The sequence below is a fragment of the Pecten maximus genome, chromosome 8 (assembly GCF_902652985.1).
Source record: "Pecten maximus chromosome 8, xPecMax1.1, whole genome shotgun sequence".
Taxonomy (NCBI): domain Eukaryota; kingdom Metazoa; phylum Mollusca; class Bivalvia; order Pectinida; family Pectinidae; genus Pecten; species Pecten maximus.
The window spans coordinates 2858312-2876333 of NC_047022.1; the positions used below are offsets into that span (position 1 = coordinate 2858312).

At 35.0% G+C, this 18022-nt stretch overlaps 1 protein-coding gene across 1 annotated transcript in view; it reads right to left on the reverse strand.

Annotated features, from left to right (window-relative positions):
• Nucleotides 1–1311: 1311 nt before the first annotated feature.
• The window catches only part of LOC117332874, a 17491-nt gene continuing 780 nt past the window's right edge, over nt 1312–18022 (reverse strand). Inside the window, exons 2-12 of the mRNA XM_033891933.1 lie at nt 10403–10469; nt 10077–10170; nt 9552–9616; nt 8965–9026; nt 7890–7982; nt 7184–7574; nt 6702–6784; nt 6258–6307; nt 5892–5987; nt 3589–3649; nt 1312–2886 (exon numbers count right to left, since the gene is read on the reverse strand). Of these exons, the coding sequence (XP_033747824.1) occupies nt 2611–2886; nt 3589–3649; nt 5892–5987; nt 6258–6307; nt 6702–6784; nt 7184–7574; nt 7890–7982; nt 8965–9026; nt 9552–9616; nt 10077–10170; nt 10403–10469 (1338 nt within the window). The 3' untranslated portion in view covers nt 1312–2610. The remainder of the gene's footprint in view (nt 2887–3588; nt 3650–5891; nt 5988–6257; nt 6308–6701; nt 6785–7183; nt 7575–7889; nt 7983–8964; nt 9027–9551; nt 9617–10076; nt 10171–10402; nt 10470–18022) is intronic.

Below are 18022 nucleotides of genomic sequence, written 5' to 3' on the forward strand. Positions count from 1 at the left end.
GTATTGTTTTATAATCAATAGAATTAGGTTGTCTAGATTAAACTTTTGGTATTTATTTACATATTTACCAAAGATGAGTTCTTGTTTATCAAATCTTTAACTAAGGTTCTTTGCAAGTGTACGGAAGCCAGTTAGGGTCACAGCGAAAAAATATATTATGTCGTAATAACGACATAGTATCTCGTAATAACGACTTAGCTATGTCGTAATAACGACTTAGTATCTCGTAATAACGACTTAGGTATGTCGTTATAACGACTTAATATCTCGTAATAACGACTTAGCTATGTCGTAATAACGAATTAGTATCTCGTAATAATGACTTAGCTATGTCACAAAGAAGATTTTAATTCCCCGTTTTCTCTTTTCTTAATCAATATTGTGAAATATTATACATACATATATATATTGACAGTTAAAAAAAATGTATTTATAAAGTCTCTTCCGATTCCGATAGCGCAAGAGAAACGAATATTTTTTCCAGAAGGCAATGGATCGAACGGAGAAAGCTTACCATGGAACAGGATATAACGAACATTAGAAATAGCAGTGTGTTTTTGTGCAGCGAACAGTTTAATCTTCTGCTATCGAAATCGGATTTGCTTTGTTTGCTTAGTAAAAAATTAAACTAAATTTATCAATTGAATATTTGAATAAATTCGAATCGTAATACCTCTCTCCTTGACTCTCTGTCTCTCTGTTTCTCTTTCTCTCTCTCAGTCTCTCCCCCCCCCCCCCCCCCCCTCTCTCTCTCTCTCTCTCTCTCTTACTCGCCAATCGGTGCTTATGAGGAATTGGTAACTACACGACGTTATGGGGAACACAACTTCCAGCATCAATCTCTCTATACTTTCATCTGGACAACAGCGTATGCATCCACCGAAATAAATACACTTTCAGCTATTTCCAAATATTAAACCATATCCAAGTTCTCTCTCCGTTTTAGTATATGGGGCAAAGACAATTTTATGGGGATCATTCGGAACACCTCCGCAAGAGATTTATGCCTCATAAACCCTTTCTTCAAGAGGGGATCGAGGGGGGACCTAAATATTCACCATAAAATACCTGCAAAAAATAATCCCTTTAAACCTTCATCAGATGGATATTAAGTCTACCCGACAGAAATATAGTACTATAAATTCTCTAAAAATACTTATCATTGAGAATGTATTCATCAATCATAAAGCCTTTTCACAGAGAGATACGAAGATGTTCCCCACAAACACTTATCAGTGAGAGTGTATTCCCCATAAACCCTCTTCACAGAGATACGAAGATGTTCCCCACAAACACTTATCAGTGAGAATGTATTCCTCATAAACCCTCTTCACAGAGAGATACCAAGTTGTTCCCCACAAGCACTTATCAGTGAGAATGTATTCCTCATAAACCCTCTTCACAGAGAGATACGAAGTTGTTCCCCACAAGCACTTATCAGTGAGAATGTATTCCTCATAAACCCTCTTCACAGAGAGATACCAAGATGTTCCCCACAAACACTTATCAGTGAGAATGTATTCCTCATAAACCCTCTTCACAGAGAGATACTAAGTTGTTCCCCACAAGCACCTGCTGAATCCATCAACTCAACAGATTTGATTGATACAATGGATTTATTCACACAAAAACAAATAATAACAACTAGATAGCTAGCACTAGCTGTAAAGATCGCAATCAAATCAACAGTGAACATTTTTTATCTTCAATACCAAATTAAACAATAACTGAAATTCAAAAAAACAAATCTCTCAGTCTTCAAAAGATATCAAACATTGCATTGTTTTGCATCGAAGGGTATAAATATCCAAATAGCCTTAGGCTTAAACATGAAATGTAGTAAGTTGAAAATAACATGGCATCATACTAATATTGAATGCAATATTGCATTAAATAAACACATACAATGTAACATTTCACATTTTCCTCTGCACTATATCTGAGATTTGTTATCATTGAGAGTTCTCTAATACTTCCATAGTACTATGTAAAAGGTCAGGATTTCTTATTCCAATATATGACCTTGATGACATTGATTATATATATTTAAAATCATCCATACAAATGAATCAGGTCCTAATTTTATCTTTTTTAATGAAAAATAGTGGTAACAAACATTCGCTTGTATATCTTGCATTGCCACTTAAATGTCAAACACAGGTATTTCCCTGGATCAAATTAAGACGAGTTATTTTGGAGAGTGAATGGAATTATTATTAAGAAACAGAAGAAGCCTTAGAATAAACATTGAAGATTTTGCCACAAAGGCAAAGACTGACGGTGATGGAGACATAAGGATTCAAGCTAAATGTTCAAAGGGAATTCGCAAGAAAATTATTTAAATTTTGTGAGGAGAAAATTGTATGTACTAAATGTCCAACTCATTCAGAGCACCAATTAACATTTGCTGATATAAGTACATATACAGTGTATCATTGGATGCAAAACAAATGTACGTAGATAATTCTATCCTAGGTTCTTCCAAGAAATGGAATTAATTCAACCGAGTCATTTCGTCGTCACAAGTAAATAAAAGTAAAGTAAAACACCAAAAACGGCACACTCTTCATTATTGGAATCAAAACATTTCTTGACGAACATAACATAGATTTAGTTCCGCAAAGAAGATGCTTGCAAAAGTCTCATCTTTTTTTTCTGATGCTGTTGTGTCAGGCTCCAAACGTAATACTTAATACACTTCCAACCTCTTTTTTCGAACATTGTTTTCACATAAGTGTTTTTCCTTGTCCCTAATAAAACATCGTTTTTTGTTGGAGGCTTATTTGATGTAATACATGGATGAAATATGCGCTTAAGGATTTCAGTGTCAGCTTTGGTCCAGGGCACCCTGTTTTTTTTTCTTTCTTTCTTTTTCCAGTGAAGGCTCTGAAATTAAAACAAAATATACATCGGTATATGAAAATATGCATTTGCTGATCTATTGCGGGGTCATGAAAATACATTTTATACCACAATATGTGGGTGTTATTCAATTCTCAGTGTATCAAATAATTACTTAATGCAACTGTTGAATAAGTATATAAGTACATTTTGTATCCATATTGCACAAATAAATTTTAATGGTAAAATGAGCAAGAAGTCCATCGGTCACAGTCAATTATTAAATAACTTATTGCTACTGAATGGTTTCAAAGTTTTGGTGAAAGTGATCATGCTATGTTTGTTTTATGAAAAATACAAAGACTCAAATATTATTGACCCAGGTGCCAAGTTTAATGGAGTCATTAGTCAAGGGAACCATCATAAAGGTAAAAAAGGACTGCTGGTCACCTTAAACACAAGTTAATGTAACGTACGCCAGGTTTTGTAGTTGAATGAAAGCCGGAATACCCGGAGTGAAAACACCGATCGCGACCTACATTCAGTATCTGGCAACTAACTGCCCCAAATAATCTTAAACATGAAACCTAGAGGTTAAGGGCATTAAGTTGTTGTGATCTGGATTTAGTGGCTGAATACAGGGTTTCTGTAGTGTAGGGGGATAAAAACTTTGAAGGTATTTGGTTGCATTAGACAGTAAGTCGATATAAACAGGGGTTCGTAAGACAGGTTTGACTCAATTGATACCTTTCTTTTCTTGGTGATGGTCAATGCACTGGAATCATTGTGGTCACTTGCATCTGTCTCACTGAAATGTATTAAAACTGTTTTTGTTTAAGAAGAAACAAGTTGTAATGTTTCTATAGCATGGAATTGATCTTATTTTTTCAATAATGAAGGGTTAGACAGGGAAGAACATGTGCAGTATGCCATATAGCGACTTTGATTCTTATAACAATGACAAATTGTTGTGTTCATCCAATATTATAGTATCAGTAACCTCACCAAGTTTCGATTCAAATGGATGGCAATAACACTGTTTAAAGTAGACTTTAATTTACGCAAATACTGATGTGGCCGTTGTTACTGTCGCCGTCGTAAAAGTAACACGGTGACCTTATGTTTCACTTTCCGCGACTATTGTCGAAGGCGAGACCAAAATCATAATAGGATGTGCATGTTTTTATATCATTTATATTAGGATATCAATAAAATACTGAATGAGAAAATATTTACATTTTCTGAACAAATGTCTACATTGCTAAAGCTATGCCTTATACAAGAAACTGCCATGTTAATGTTGTGACTATACAGGAACATGAAAATATGATGGGTTCAGACTACATTCCTAACCTAAAACATTTGAAAGAAATGGTATTTTCAAAAACAAATAATACCGTCAGTATTACTTAGATGTGCAGCATAATCATAACATGCTAATTAAATCACAGATCATCTGGATAACAGCTGCTCTCTAATGATTTGATTAAGATTCAAAATGTATATCTTTACTTATTCTAGCTAACTGTCATCTGCTTAACAATTCAAATACATAATAATATCTTAATTACTTCCACACCAGGACCAAATTGTTTTCATTCAATGTGTAGTTAATATCTCAGTTTTAGTATATGCTACTTGTATATATGTACCTTGTATCACAAAGATTTTTAAATGTTTGATGTTCCTGTTTTGGTGTTGAAATTACAAATACATGAATTGGCTTTATAGTCCACAAATACTATCATAACATTATCCATTCTCCAGTCCATGTTATGTTCAGATAGATCACACAAAGTTAAAATAACAGCAAAGACGTAATTGTGTAGAATATCCCACTGAACCTTTCAGAAGAGCAAAATTGCTTGCAGCACAACATTTCAGAAAAATTATAAAACAAAATGAAATTTGATCCACATATCTGTAGATCCAATACATCCATGTTCTTATCACCACAGAAGGCAAGGATTTCACTAAATTGAAAATCATTTCCAAAACAAGCAAATCCACCAGAAGGAAACTCCATATCTCAATCTAAAACTTGTTCTAGATTCCACTTAATCATATTAATTTCAAATTTTAATGACAATTTGCAAACATTTCAATGACAATGATTTCAATAATTTTGTTCCCCATAAATTCAGAGAGAAATTAAAATATTTCATATCAGGTTAAAGAATCCACATCAGGCCTGACCTGATTTTTCAACCAATCTTGGTAAGAGTAAGCTTGATTTTCTTCACAAATTTGACAGAAAAAATAGGTTGTAGATGAGAGAATGCTTGATAATCTGATATTTCTCACAAACTTGACAGAGAGAAAGTTTAAGGTAATATTCCTCACAAACTTGACAGAGAGAAAGTTTAAGGTAATATTCCTCACAAACTTGACAGAGAGAAAGTTTAAGGTAATATTCCTCACAAACTTGCCAGAGAAAAAGTTTAAGGTAATACAAAAAAAAAATGTAGTCCTCACAATCTTGTCAGAGAGAAAGTTCTAAGGTAATATTAATATTCCTCACAAACTTGCCAGAGAGAAAGTTTAAGGTAATATTCCTCACAAACTTGTCGGAGAGAAAGTTTAAGGTAATATTCCTCACAAACTTGCCAGAGAGAAAGTTCTAAGGTAATATTCCTCACAAACTTGCCAGAGAGAAAGTTTAAGGTAATATTCCTCACAAACTTGCCAGAGAGAAATCTTGATATTCATCATAAAGTTGACATTTTGATTCTTGATCCTGACAGGAAAAATGTGTTTCACAGTTTGAGATATAAATTGGTCAAGGAAACGAATACAGCATCTTAAATTTTAATTGTGTAAAATATCTATTGAAATGCATGAAGCCAAAATTTTACACAAAAATTTGAAGTCTAAAACTGCACTTGACAATTATTAACAACATGAATGCAAGTTATTTGCAGGAGTTTATGAAATCTCTGACAAATAATTATGCTGATTGTGTAAATGGTATAAACATCCATTTGTAATTTTATGTGACCATTTCATGCAAGTTTTACATATTTTTGTTCATTGCATGTATACATACCCACCCATCATCAAGTCTATCAGGCTTCTGTGGCTTATAAGAAGGGTCTCTGCTGTCAGAATCATAGTCATGAACACTACTATCACTGTCTTTATGTGAGCTACAAAATAAATGTATTTGTATATAACATCAAAAGAATTTTTGTTTTAAAAATAAGTTTGGTGCATGGTTTGATATCATGTGCGAAATCATTCAATCATTGATATTTTTTGTTAAAGCTGCATGCACAATTATATAATCATTAAAATCCCAGCGCAATTCACATGTACCCGTCATGTGACCTTGAACTTTGACCATGTAAATCAACGGGAACCTTCTTCTGTTAATACATTCATAACATGTGATGCACACCCATAAACAATATACTCACTCATTGGTTTTCCATCTTTTTAAGATTCTGGTCTTTCTCAGACTAACACTCTGTAATGCACAAAATAACAAATCATAAAATATCCATTAATCGGTTATTCGGGTTAACTAGGTTATATGTTAAAGGCACTTTAAATGTGGTATTTTAAATTGGGTACACTTACACTATACATACAATTTATATGGCAATATCACTGGGATATTGTGATTTTATAAAGGAACTAGTAGAAAATCATATCTTTACTTCTAAATGTATGTGTTTTATCCAGTATCTATGGTAAGCATCTGCAGTGCTACACAATGGATGATAAAAGACTCAAGTGTTAATCATATGTAAATGTGAACAGCTGTGACCTAGGCAGGGAGTAATTAAACTTTTTACGGGAAAAGCTGTACTGGATTAAATTCATTTCTTTTCAAGTCATGGAGACAACTTAATACATACCAATATGGGCCAAATCAGCGAGCAGTTGCTGTCCTCGCTGCAAGAATCCATTACTTCCTCCAGATCCGGCTTTTCTTTAACAGCTGTGTGAAAGAAGAATAATGTAACATTCATCATAGCATCAAACTACTAGAAATGATATGTACATAATTGGAATAATTGAATAATTTAAATGTAACGGCGAATAATTAAATATTTTCTTTAAGCATAAAATGATGTCATTTTTTCCAACATGCAGATGAGATTGTGAGCACCAAATGAAAGTCTTTTAAAAGAAATTCTTTCTTGAATAACTTCCTAAAACATTGCTGACCAAAACTGCAAGTTAGCTTTCCCTAAGTACAATAATAAAACAATTCCTGTAGGGTATCTTAACTTTAATACATATCTGATAGATAAAACATGTATAATTTTACCAAACTACCAACCCTACCCTATCCACACCCTTTACCAGTAGTATAAGTAATGAAAAAGATACCAACCACTAAAGGCTTCTCTGTTTTCCTTCAGCATGACCATGTTTCCATCATATCTGAAACTCATGTTTCCATCATGACCATCTGTTAGTGTTATGCTCTCTAGTTCATCATCTGATCTCCATTCTAGTTCATCATTTGATCTCCTTTCTAGTTCATCATCTGCTAACTCTCCATCCTCCACCAACATCTCTTGGTCATCGTCCTTCATCTGTCCATCCATCACAATCTTCTCTTGGTCATCATCCACCATTTGTCCATCCTTCACAATCTTCTCTTGGTCATCATCCATCATCTTTCCATCCTTCACAATCTTCTCTTGGTCATCATCCATCATCTGTCCATCCTTCACAATCTTCTCTTGGTCATCGTCCTTTATCTGTCCATCCTTCACAATCTTCTCTTGGTCATCGTCAATCATCTGTCCATCCTTCACAATCTTCTCTTGGTCATCATCCATCATCTGTCCATCCTTCACAATCTTCTCTTGGTCATCGTCCTTCATCTGTCCGTCCTTCACAATCTTCTCTTGGTCATCGTCAATCATCTGTCCAGCCTTCACAATCTTCTCTTGGTCATCATCCATCATCTGTCCATCCTTCACTATCTTCTCTTGGTCATCGTCCTTCATCTGTCCATCCTTCACTATCTTCTCTTGGTCATCGTCCTTCATCTGTCCATCCTCCAGTATCTTCTCTTGAACATCATCTACCTTGCTATTCTCTTCAAGCCTTTCTTGTTCATCAATGTTATCATCTACTATCTCTTCTTGTCCATCAGCATGTCCTGTCATTCCACTGCCTTTCTGTAGATATGAATTGGTAGCATTTTTTAAAGACATGGATGTGCGGAAAATACATAAAAGGAAAATGCATGTATATATCAGGCCAGTAACCACTATATTAAACTAACAATCACCTTTTCAATTACATTCAAACAACCTTTTTTTAAAACCATAACAGGACGTAGGGTGCTCTATGTACATTTTAACAGGAACCTGAACATTATTGTCAAAAGAATAATATTTTTTTGCCTTATTAGTGTGTTCAGACTCTTCATAAAATATTCACTAATATTAGTTGCAGTTTTGTAACACATATTTATTAAGGCTGTTATGATATACTTATGCCATGATACTACAATGTATATACCACGATATCTACTCGCGATAAAAATTTTAAATGAGTCACCATATTTGATGGCATCGGCGACGCATATTATTTTGGTATATTGACAGGGATTTGCAGTCTGGAAAAAAGGTGTTTGAGGGAATTTAGTTTCACCCCCGCCAAGTTTCATATCACTATACATGTACTTATTGTACAAGGACGCATGTTTGTTACTTGACGGCATTTATCACGAGAGCCTATCAAATTTTACATTACATGAAATATTATTTCCGGCAAAAATTGGATCCATACTAAAAAATGGACCAGATCAGACCAAACTGACTCAAACAAAAATACCGAAAAATGAAAAGTGTACCAAACCTAAGAAATTTATCATAGTTTTCTGTGCACCGCAGTGTATCTTTACAGCCCTAATTTGTATTGTCTCATTCTTCTATCTGTGAAAGTGCATACATGAATGGAAATCACATGTATAAATACCAATGCGTGGGAGCAGAGCTATATACAGTGATTTTTGGTGCATACAATGTCACTTTTAAACTCATTCAGAAAATCAAAATGTGATACTCTTACTAAATAAATATACAAAACATTCAAATTCATGGTGTTGCCAAGTATTACCTTATAAATGCATGGACACTTTTTATAAAAACTAACCTTTGACTTTGTTGCTTCCAAATCATCAAAAAATTTCCTTTTATTTCTACCTTTCAGTTTGTCTGTTAAAATATAATTGATTCTCATAACATCACATGGGAATATAAAAAAACAAAACAAGTAAAACATCTCATTCTGGAAAGGTCAATTAAGTTAAGCTCTTACATTAAGGCTTCAAACAGAATTTAAGGAGTTTTCAAAATATTGTCAACCAAATTCAAGCACCATTTTGTACTTATAAATGCTATACAATTACATCATCACTTGAATAGTAAAGCTTGAAATGTTTCTATATCGAGAGATATTTTTAAGGAATTATTGTGATAGTAATTAACTGTCATGCAATCTGTATAAATTACATGTTTACCTCATGTTTTTGTAATGTTATTTCTTAGTTTTATTTTTATTTTTTTTCAAAGAAAAAGCAATATGGATATTAAAATACTACATAACAAAGCATAACAAGATTTTCAATTATCTTTAAGGGGTTTTTCAAGACTTTCATTAATGTTCAAGAATTTTCCAAGATCTGCACCCGCCTTACTCTTTGATTTATGAAAACAGATTAATTTATAACAAATTAATACCTAGTGATTTCCTCAGCTGTTCATCACTGACTGTATATTTCCAATTAGATTTGTTGAGGGTTATGCTGTAAAATAAAACAATAAGTCCATGAGCTTTAGCAGTCTACTGATTTTGAAATTATTCTGTTAATTTGAACCTTTTGGTCAAATCCATCAGCCCATATAGGGCCTATGATTTCCTAATATAAACTATAGCAATTTTTCTCACAAATTCAAGACGTTAACTGTACTCTTAAAACAAAATGATGAAACAAACGAAAACCTGCAAGAGTAAACAAGAGTTACGCGTAATTATATGTCTCACCTTTCCTGCTTTGTCTGCTAAATCACAGATAGCTATATGTGATAGGTGTTAAGCATGATTGTATCAGCTATATATATATAACCTCATCAAGTCTCAATTCAACAGGAGGGCTACAACAATGAATATTAAAAATGTTTTCTGCATTCGTTCTAAGGCAATTTAAAAAAGGGTCACTTCAGACTTCAAAACTAATTACTATAAAAAGGAATGCGATAACGTACTATTCATCTTCATCATAGAAGTAGCCTTTTCCCTCCGAGGCATATCCTGGCCACCACACTCCCTTGTCAAGCTTCACAAATATACAGGATCCATCTGAAATGAAAAGAATGATACTCAGAAGAAGTTTGAAATGTGTTTTTCAAGATGGCGACTGTAGCGCACTGGTAGAACTTGAGAAGAAGTTAAAAATGTGAAAAGTTTACAGGCGGTGTACGGCGGACAATAACAAAAATAAATAAGTAAACTATATAGTTATATAAAAATTATGTCTTCACTCTATTCCACATAAATGAAAAATCAAGATTAGTAAATGTATGACTGGTACCTTTAGGCTGATTTGATTCAGATTGTTTTCTGTAAGGCTTGGTTTTTTTTTTGCCACGTCCCATGTTCTGTGAGTAAAGAAAATACAAGTATTAAATGTATGCATACTTGTCTACATTGTATTATCATAGATCTATACAAGAGGTGAAAGGGGACAAGAAATTTTGGCAGTGTTGAAAAATTATTAATACACGTCGTAATCTCTAGTCATAATACCATAGGTACATATACTGTGGTTATTTCTAGGGGTGCGACAGTTAATTTGGTTAAAAACCAATAAACCATAGTTCAACGTTGTCGGTTCGGTTTTTAGTTTGTATACTTATATTTTGGTTTGATTCTAAAAATTACTCAATGTCATTTATGCTAGTCTTGGTCAATCAGACGCTTGTAATGTCTGCATAGTTACGTAATTATCAAGCGTCTAGCTGACTGCGACTTATACAATGGTGGTGAATATGAAGCGTATGTCAGAAGCGTGGCATTATTTCCAATTAAACCTGGACCTGACAACAAAAATGGGAAATCAACAGCGTATTTAACATACATACATGTGCAGAAACTTATATATAAGTTTTATACAACGTCAAGCCACTGCACTACATCTACTGTCATATGTAATCCTATCTAAAATGGAAACGTGGTGCACTTTAAGTCACTCTTAAGTCGATCTTTGGAACGAAACAAAATATTCCTTTATATCCAGTCAGGTTAGTCAGTTCTGCAGTTGCGTTTAGATTGAAAAACAAATAAGAAGCATCTTCACTGTGACCAGGTATATATCTGTGTTTATTAAAACTGATTTATTGCCCTATTCTGTTGTAGAACAGCTGGGTTTTCATCAGACGATACATGAACTTGAGCCTCGATATACAATTCTCTATCGTAAACATTTTTCCCGAAAATGTAATTCCAAAGTTATATATATAATGAACAATGAAAATCTATGCTGAAGCTTGCCATTTGATAGGTACACGTGATGGACTGAAAAATACTTATGTATGAATCACTATGTTGGTTGATATATATCACTGCCTCACAGTTACATGTAATTTATTTATTGAAAACAAGCCTATGGAATTTTAAAACTAATATTCATGTGGTATTGCATATTGGTGCCCACCAACGGCATTGTGGTATCTTGAAAAATTTTAGACTATAATTACGGCCTCTTGGAAATCATGAATATTAAGCAATCATGCACGATCCGACGTTCTTTTACAACTTCAAATGCCAGGAAAAAAATACTTGTCCAAGTCTCTAATGGCATGGTATTGTGTTTCAATTCGCCTATTTAGATCATCCTCTAACAATGAGTAACATGTAAAAATCTAGGCAAATGGAATAAAATTTCTTGTTCTTGTCAGTAATCAAGTGGCAAATCCTCATCCCAAGTCAAGTTTATTTAAAAAAAAATGTATTATAAAAATATATACCATCATCTTATAAATTTTGCATAAATACACACCATGGTATTATGTTATCTAACATATATTTAATACCATATTGATATCACAAGATTTCTCTTTAAATGTAAAATTTAATTAGTTAGCCCTGTTGTAACAGGAGAGGAAAAATGCACGGCTAGACCGGGTTCAAACCCGGGACCTTCAGAACTCTAGACGGACGCTCAACCAATTGAGCTATCTGGTCGCCGACTATCAACCCGGTCTAGAGCCGCTACACTGTTATCAGATAAATTTAAACCTTTTGTTTTTTATACTAATCATTGAGCCACTCGTTAATTATGTAACAATGCATACAGTAGTACATTATCAGGTCGGGGGAAACCACAAATTTGCGTGTAATACGCCAATTGGCCTATTATACGCCAAATTCAGCCACAGGTGCCTGACTCGTTTTATAAAATAATAACATATACAGTACATATAAATGAGACTTATATGTACTCTATATGTTATTATTTTATAAAACGAGTCAGGCACCTGTGATTCATATATGGATTTGTTACTAAAAATAGCTCAAATCAATTTAAACTCACCTTTTTCATTTTTTTTATCAAAGTCGCATTAATTTATGACAAAATAAATAATATTTTGCTGAAAGATGTTTAGTTGAAGCATTGGCTACTTAGAAACTTGATGTAATAATCGCCGCCGTACTAACACTCGTAACAAATCCATACCCCAATTAGCGTATAATAGGCCAGTTTGCGTATTATACGCAAATTTGTGGTTTTCCCCGACCTGATTATTACACTTTTATACAGCGCTAGCTTTCAGGATCTGAGGACATTGCATTTATATTAGTAGAATCTACTGTACCTGATTAACTGTTTACTAACCCTCGCCCATAGGTCAAGGCAAGATATATTTCATCGCTGCTGGTACAAAAATCTGCATTTCCGTCATTCCGTAAACAATGTGAAATAGTTTGTGATCTTGTAAAGACAGCATTACAATTCGAAAGTCAATATGCTGTTTAAATGTTATCAAAAATCCATTTTGGTATTCACTCAAAGAAAATTCATCGGCAAATGATTTTGCAACATCAATTCCGTCAGTGTCAAAGAAAAAAATCTTGCATTCACATTTCGAGTCCACACAATGTAATGGTTTCGCCATGTCTTACATTTAATACTTTCATTTGATGTTTTCCTCATAAATCGGAGAGAAATAACGTACCTTGCTTGTTCTGCTTTCCTCGCAATACCCTGGCCTGCTCAGGACTCCGCCGAATATTTTCACGCCAAAATCATGACGTGTTAATGCTACAACTTAGAAGCATTCCGAGTAGAAATTTCCCATGATTCCTACACCTCCATTTCATGGTCGTGTGATAATATGAGAGTGTTGAAATGGTCTAAAAATAGCATTTTTCTACTTTCAGTTTTTTATTAAAGATTCGCTCACGCTGATTACGAATATATGGGGGAGCGATTTGTGGGGAACGACGGGAATCCCCATAAGCACCGTTTTTCCCCACAATGTTGGTCTAAAACACAAACATATTCCCCATAAGCTGTCTAGCTCGGGTGCTCTCTCTCTCTTTCCCTCTCTCTCTCTCTCTCTCTCTCTCTCTCTCTCTCTCTCTCTCTCTCTCTCTCTCTCTCCCCAAATATAATTGTTAATATTTCAAATGTCATGTCATCTTGTATAAAAATTGTAAAAAATCATGATAATTGGGAAAGGGCTTCATATAAGTTTGAAAACTTGTGCCCAATCCTCTTGTATATATTGATACAAATAAAATATGTTAAAATCAATAAATAATGACACCAGAAGTTCTGGTAAGTAATGACACCGGAAGTTCTGATTAGTAATAACACCGGAAGTTCTGATTAGTAATAACACCGGAAGTTCTGGTAAGTAATGACACCGGAAGTTCTGATTAGTAATGACATCGGAATTTCTGGTAAGTAATGACACCGGAAGTTCTGGTAAGTAATGACACCGGAAGTTCTGGTAAGTAATGATAGGGAAGTTCTGATTAGTAATGACACCGGAAGTTCTGGTAAGTAATGACACCAGAAGTTCTGATTAGTAATGACATCGGAATTTCTGGTAAGTAATGACACCGGAAGTTCTGGTAAGAAATGATACCAGAATTTCTGATTAGTAATGACACCGGAAGTTCAGGTAAGTAATGACACTGGAAGTTCTGGAAAGTAATGACACCGGAAGTTCTGGTAAGTAATGACACCGGAAGTTCTGATTAGTAATGACACCGGAAGTTCTGATTAGTAATGACACCGGAAGTTCTGGTAAGTAATGACACCGGAAGTTCTGATTAGTAATGACATCGGAATTTCTGGTAAGTAATGGCACCGGAAGTTCTGGTAAGTAATGACACCGGAAGTTCTGGTAAGTAATGATACCGGAAGTTCTGATTAGTAATGACACCGGAAGCTCTGGTAAGTAATGACACCGGAAGTTCTGATTAGTAATGACATCGGAATTTCTGGTAAGTAATGACACCGGAAGTTCTGGTCAGAAATGATACCGGAAGCTATGATAAGTAATGACACCGGAAGTTCTGATTAGTAATGATACTTGAAGTTCTGGTTAGTAATGACACCGGAAGTTCTGGTAAGTAATGACACCGGAAGTTCTGGTATGTAATGACACCGGAAGTTCTGATTAGTAATGCCACTGGAAATTCTGATGAGAAATGACACCATACTATTTATCGTCAAATGTTTTGTTTTGTTTTGTTTTTTTGTTTTGTTTTTTTTTAATTATCTCTCCTTTTCGAACATTTTATTTCCGTTTTATTCTAGTTTCATGTCAGCTCTTCACGCCTGAGTGCTTTCCGGGTTTTGTACTCGCCCCAACTCGGGCTACCGAATTCCTGTATCTCATATACTGTCAACTCGGGCAACCGAATTCCTGTATATCACATACTGTCAACTCGGGCTACCGAATTCCTGTATCTCATATACTGTCAACTCGGGCTACTGAATTCCTGTATATGTAGTGAACTAGGAAATAGATAGGTTGTTTAAGATACCATTAAGGATATTTAAGAGTTAAGTAGATACGTTTTATTTAAAGACAAGTTTTACATGTTATGTGTTCAAAGTTACCTAGTGTAGGAAGTGCATTGTACGCTATAGTCATCCAAATCTATTCGAGTTGCTTCCCTTAGATTAGAAGTTAATTAACCCGTTTTCGGTTTACACCTTCATTCATTGTCTATGTCAAATAACCAAACGAAAGCATCTGAAGTCAGCAGTTATTACATTTATGTAGCACACTGTTCGTTTGACCAGTGGTCAGTGCCTAGTGCTATAATTAGAAATGACGATATAGGGGTTTAGAGACGCCCGTGTCATATTCCGGGTTAAAGGTCAGGATTGGTTAATAAAGTCTTTGGCGTTTTCTCCAGTAGTTTTCAGACCAAACGGACCAGGCCGTTCGGAGGTAAATATGTAGACAGGGATTTGTGTGTGAATGCGCCGGTGATAGTCTGGAAGATGGATGAAACATCATAGGATTAAATTGTTCATTCGGGATTTTCATGTGGATTATTAAGTGTAAGTAAACTTTATATCCTGTGTTAAATTATGTCCATCACACCACAACCATCCCAAAACGAACTTTTACGTCCCGTGTAAATAGAGCAGACGTTACATATATCATATACAGTCAACTCGGACTACCGAATTCCTGTATCTCATATACTGTCAACTAAGGCTACCGAATTCCTGTATCTCATATACTGTCAACTAAGGCTACCGAATTCCTGTATCTAATATCTGTCAACTCGGGTTACCGAATTACTGTATCTAATATCTGTCAACTAAGGCTACCGAATTCCTGTATCTCATATACTGTCAACTAAGGCTACCGAATTCCTGTATCTAATATCTGTCAACTAAGGCTACCGAATTCCTGTATCTCATATACTGTCAACTAAGGCTACCGAATTCCTGTATCTAATATACTGTCAACTAAGGCTACCGAATTCCTGTATCTCATATACTGTCAACTAAGGCTACCGAATTCCTGTATCTCATATACTGTCAACTAAGGCTACCGAATTCCAGTATCTAATATCTGTCAACTCGGGTTACCGAATTCCTGTATCTCATATACTGTCAACTAAGGCTACCGAATTCCTGTATCTAATATACTGTCAACTAAGGCTACCGAATTCCTGTATCTCATATACTGTCAACTAAGGCTACCGAATTCCTGTATCTCATATACTGTCAACTAAGGCTACCGAATTCCAGTATCTAATATCTGTCAACTCGGGTTACCGAATTCCTGTATCTCATATACTGTCAACTCGGACTACCGAATTCCTGTATCTCATATACTGTCAACTAAGGCTACCGAATTCCTGTATCTCATATACTGTCAACTAAGGCTACCGAATTCCTGTATCTCATATACTGTCAACTAAGGCTACCGAATTCCTGTATCTCATATACTGTCATTCAGGCTACCGAATTCCTGTATCTCATATACTGTCAACTCGGACTACCGAATTCCTGTATCTAATAAACTGTCATTCAGGCTACCGAATTCCTGTATCTTACCGAATTCCTGTATCTCATATACTGTCAACTCGGGTTACCGAATTCCTGTATCTCATATACTGTCAACTAAGGTTACCGAATTCCTGTATCTCATATACTGTCAACTCGGACTACCGAATTCCTGAATCTCATATACTGTCAACTCGGGTTACCGAATTCCTGTATCTCATATACTGTCAACTCGGACTACCGAATTCCTGTATCTCATATACAGTTAACTCGGACTACCGAATTCCTGTATCTCATATACTGTCAACTAATTAATATACTGTCAACTCGGGTTACCGAATTCCTGTATCTCATATACTGTCAACTCTGGTCACCGAATTCCTGTATCTCATATACTGTCAACTCGGGTTACCGAATTCCTGTATCTCATATACTGTCGACTAGGACTACCGAATTCCTGTATCTCATATACTGTCAACTCGGGTTACCGAATTCCTGTATCTAATAAACTGTCATTCAGGCTACGGCATTCCTGTATGTCATATACAATCATATGCTGTCAAGCCTCGCTGAGTTTTCTGAAAATTAACTGATATAATATAAAAACAACTATTCGGTATCAATTCAAGAAACATTTATTACATAAACACCGTAAAGACACTACACGTTACATAGAGTGGAACTGGTGATACTACTGATGACGTCACGTGACCTGTGTATGTTAACTTAAAAAAAAAATCTCTCTGGGTCAATTAAATTCAAATGGGAAAAACCACTTGAGGAGGAAGGGGGAGTCAGGTTATACACATAAAACATGCAGGGATGTTGATTTCAGATTTCATTACAGTAGTTGAAATGTATCACAGTGACGTGGTTATAATCCCGCGGTCTTAATATATTGATAACATTATATTTGCAGTACATTTAACGGTAAACACATTATATATGTTGAGAAACAGTAGTTGAAATGTATCACAGGGAAATGTTTATAAATTATATTTACCGTACATTAAAGGGTAAACGCATTCTTCGTTTTGAGAAACATGTATCACAGGGATATGTTTACTAAATTATACGGACAGTAAATTAACGATAAATAAGATTAATTACATGCCGTTTGTAATGTGTACATACATGTTGAGAAATGTATGATGATATAACAATGTAAAGTTAATGTTGTTTAAGTCCACTGATATAAATTGTCTGTACCCTCACTCAAGGTTGAGTCACTCAGTCACTATAATACTTGAGGAGTTTGAGTCCCCACTCTCCTGTATCTAACTTTAAGTGTGACCACAACACATCACCCTTCTGTATACCTACTACTCCCTGGTCTCCTTTGTTTGTGTGAAGTGTTTTTATGTACTTCCCTGCTCCACTTATCAGTTCTATTGTATTCCTTGTCTCGTCAGTAATAACTATATTACCCTTACTGTCATATACAGCTGTACGAGGACCAAACTTGTCTGGTGTGAACAGTGTCCAGTTAAAAAACCTACCCCGGGTTTGTATCCCCTCCCCCTGGGCCCGTATCCCCTCCCCCCGGTACTGGACCAGGGGCTGGAGTGTTGAGTTGTACACGATGATACGTTTACCATCCATTACTACAGCTATATTACCTGTAACACCACATTGTGATATTGACGGTACGTTACGTAACTACCA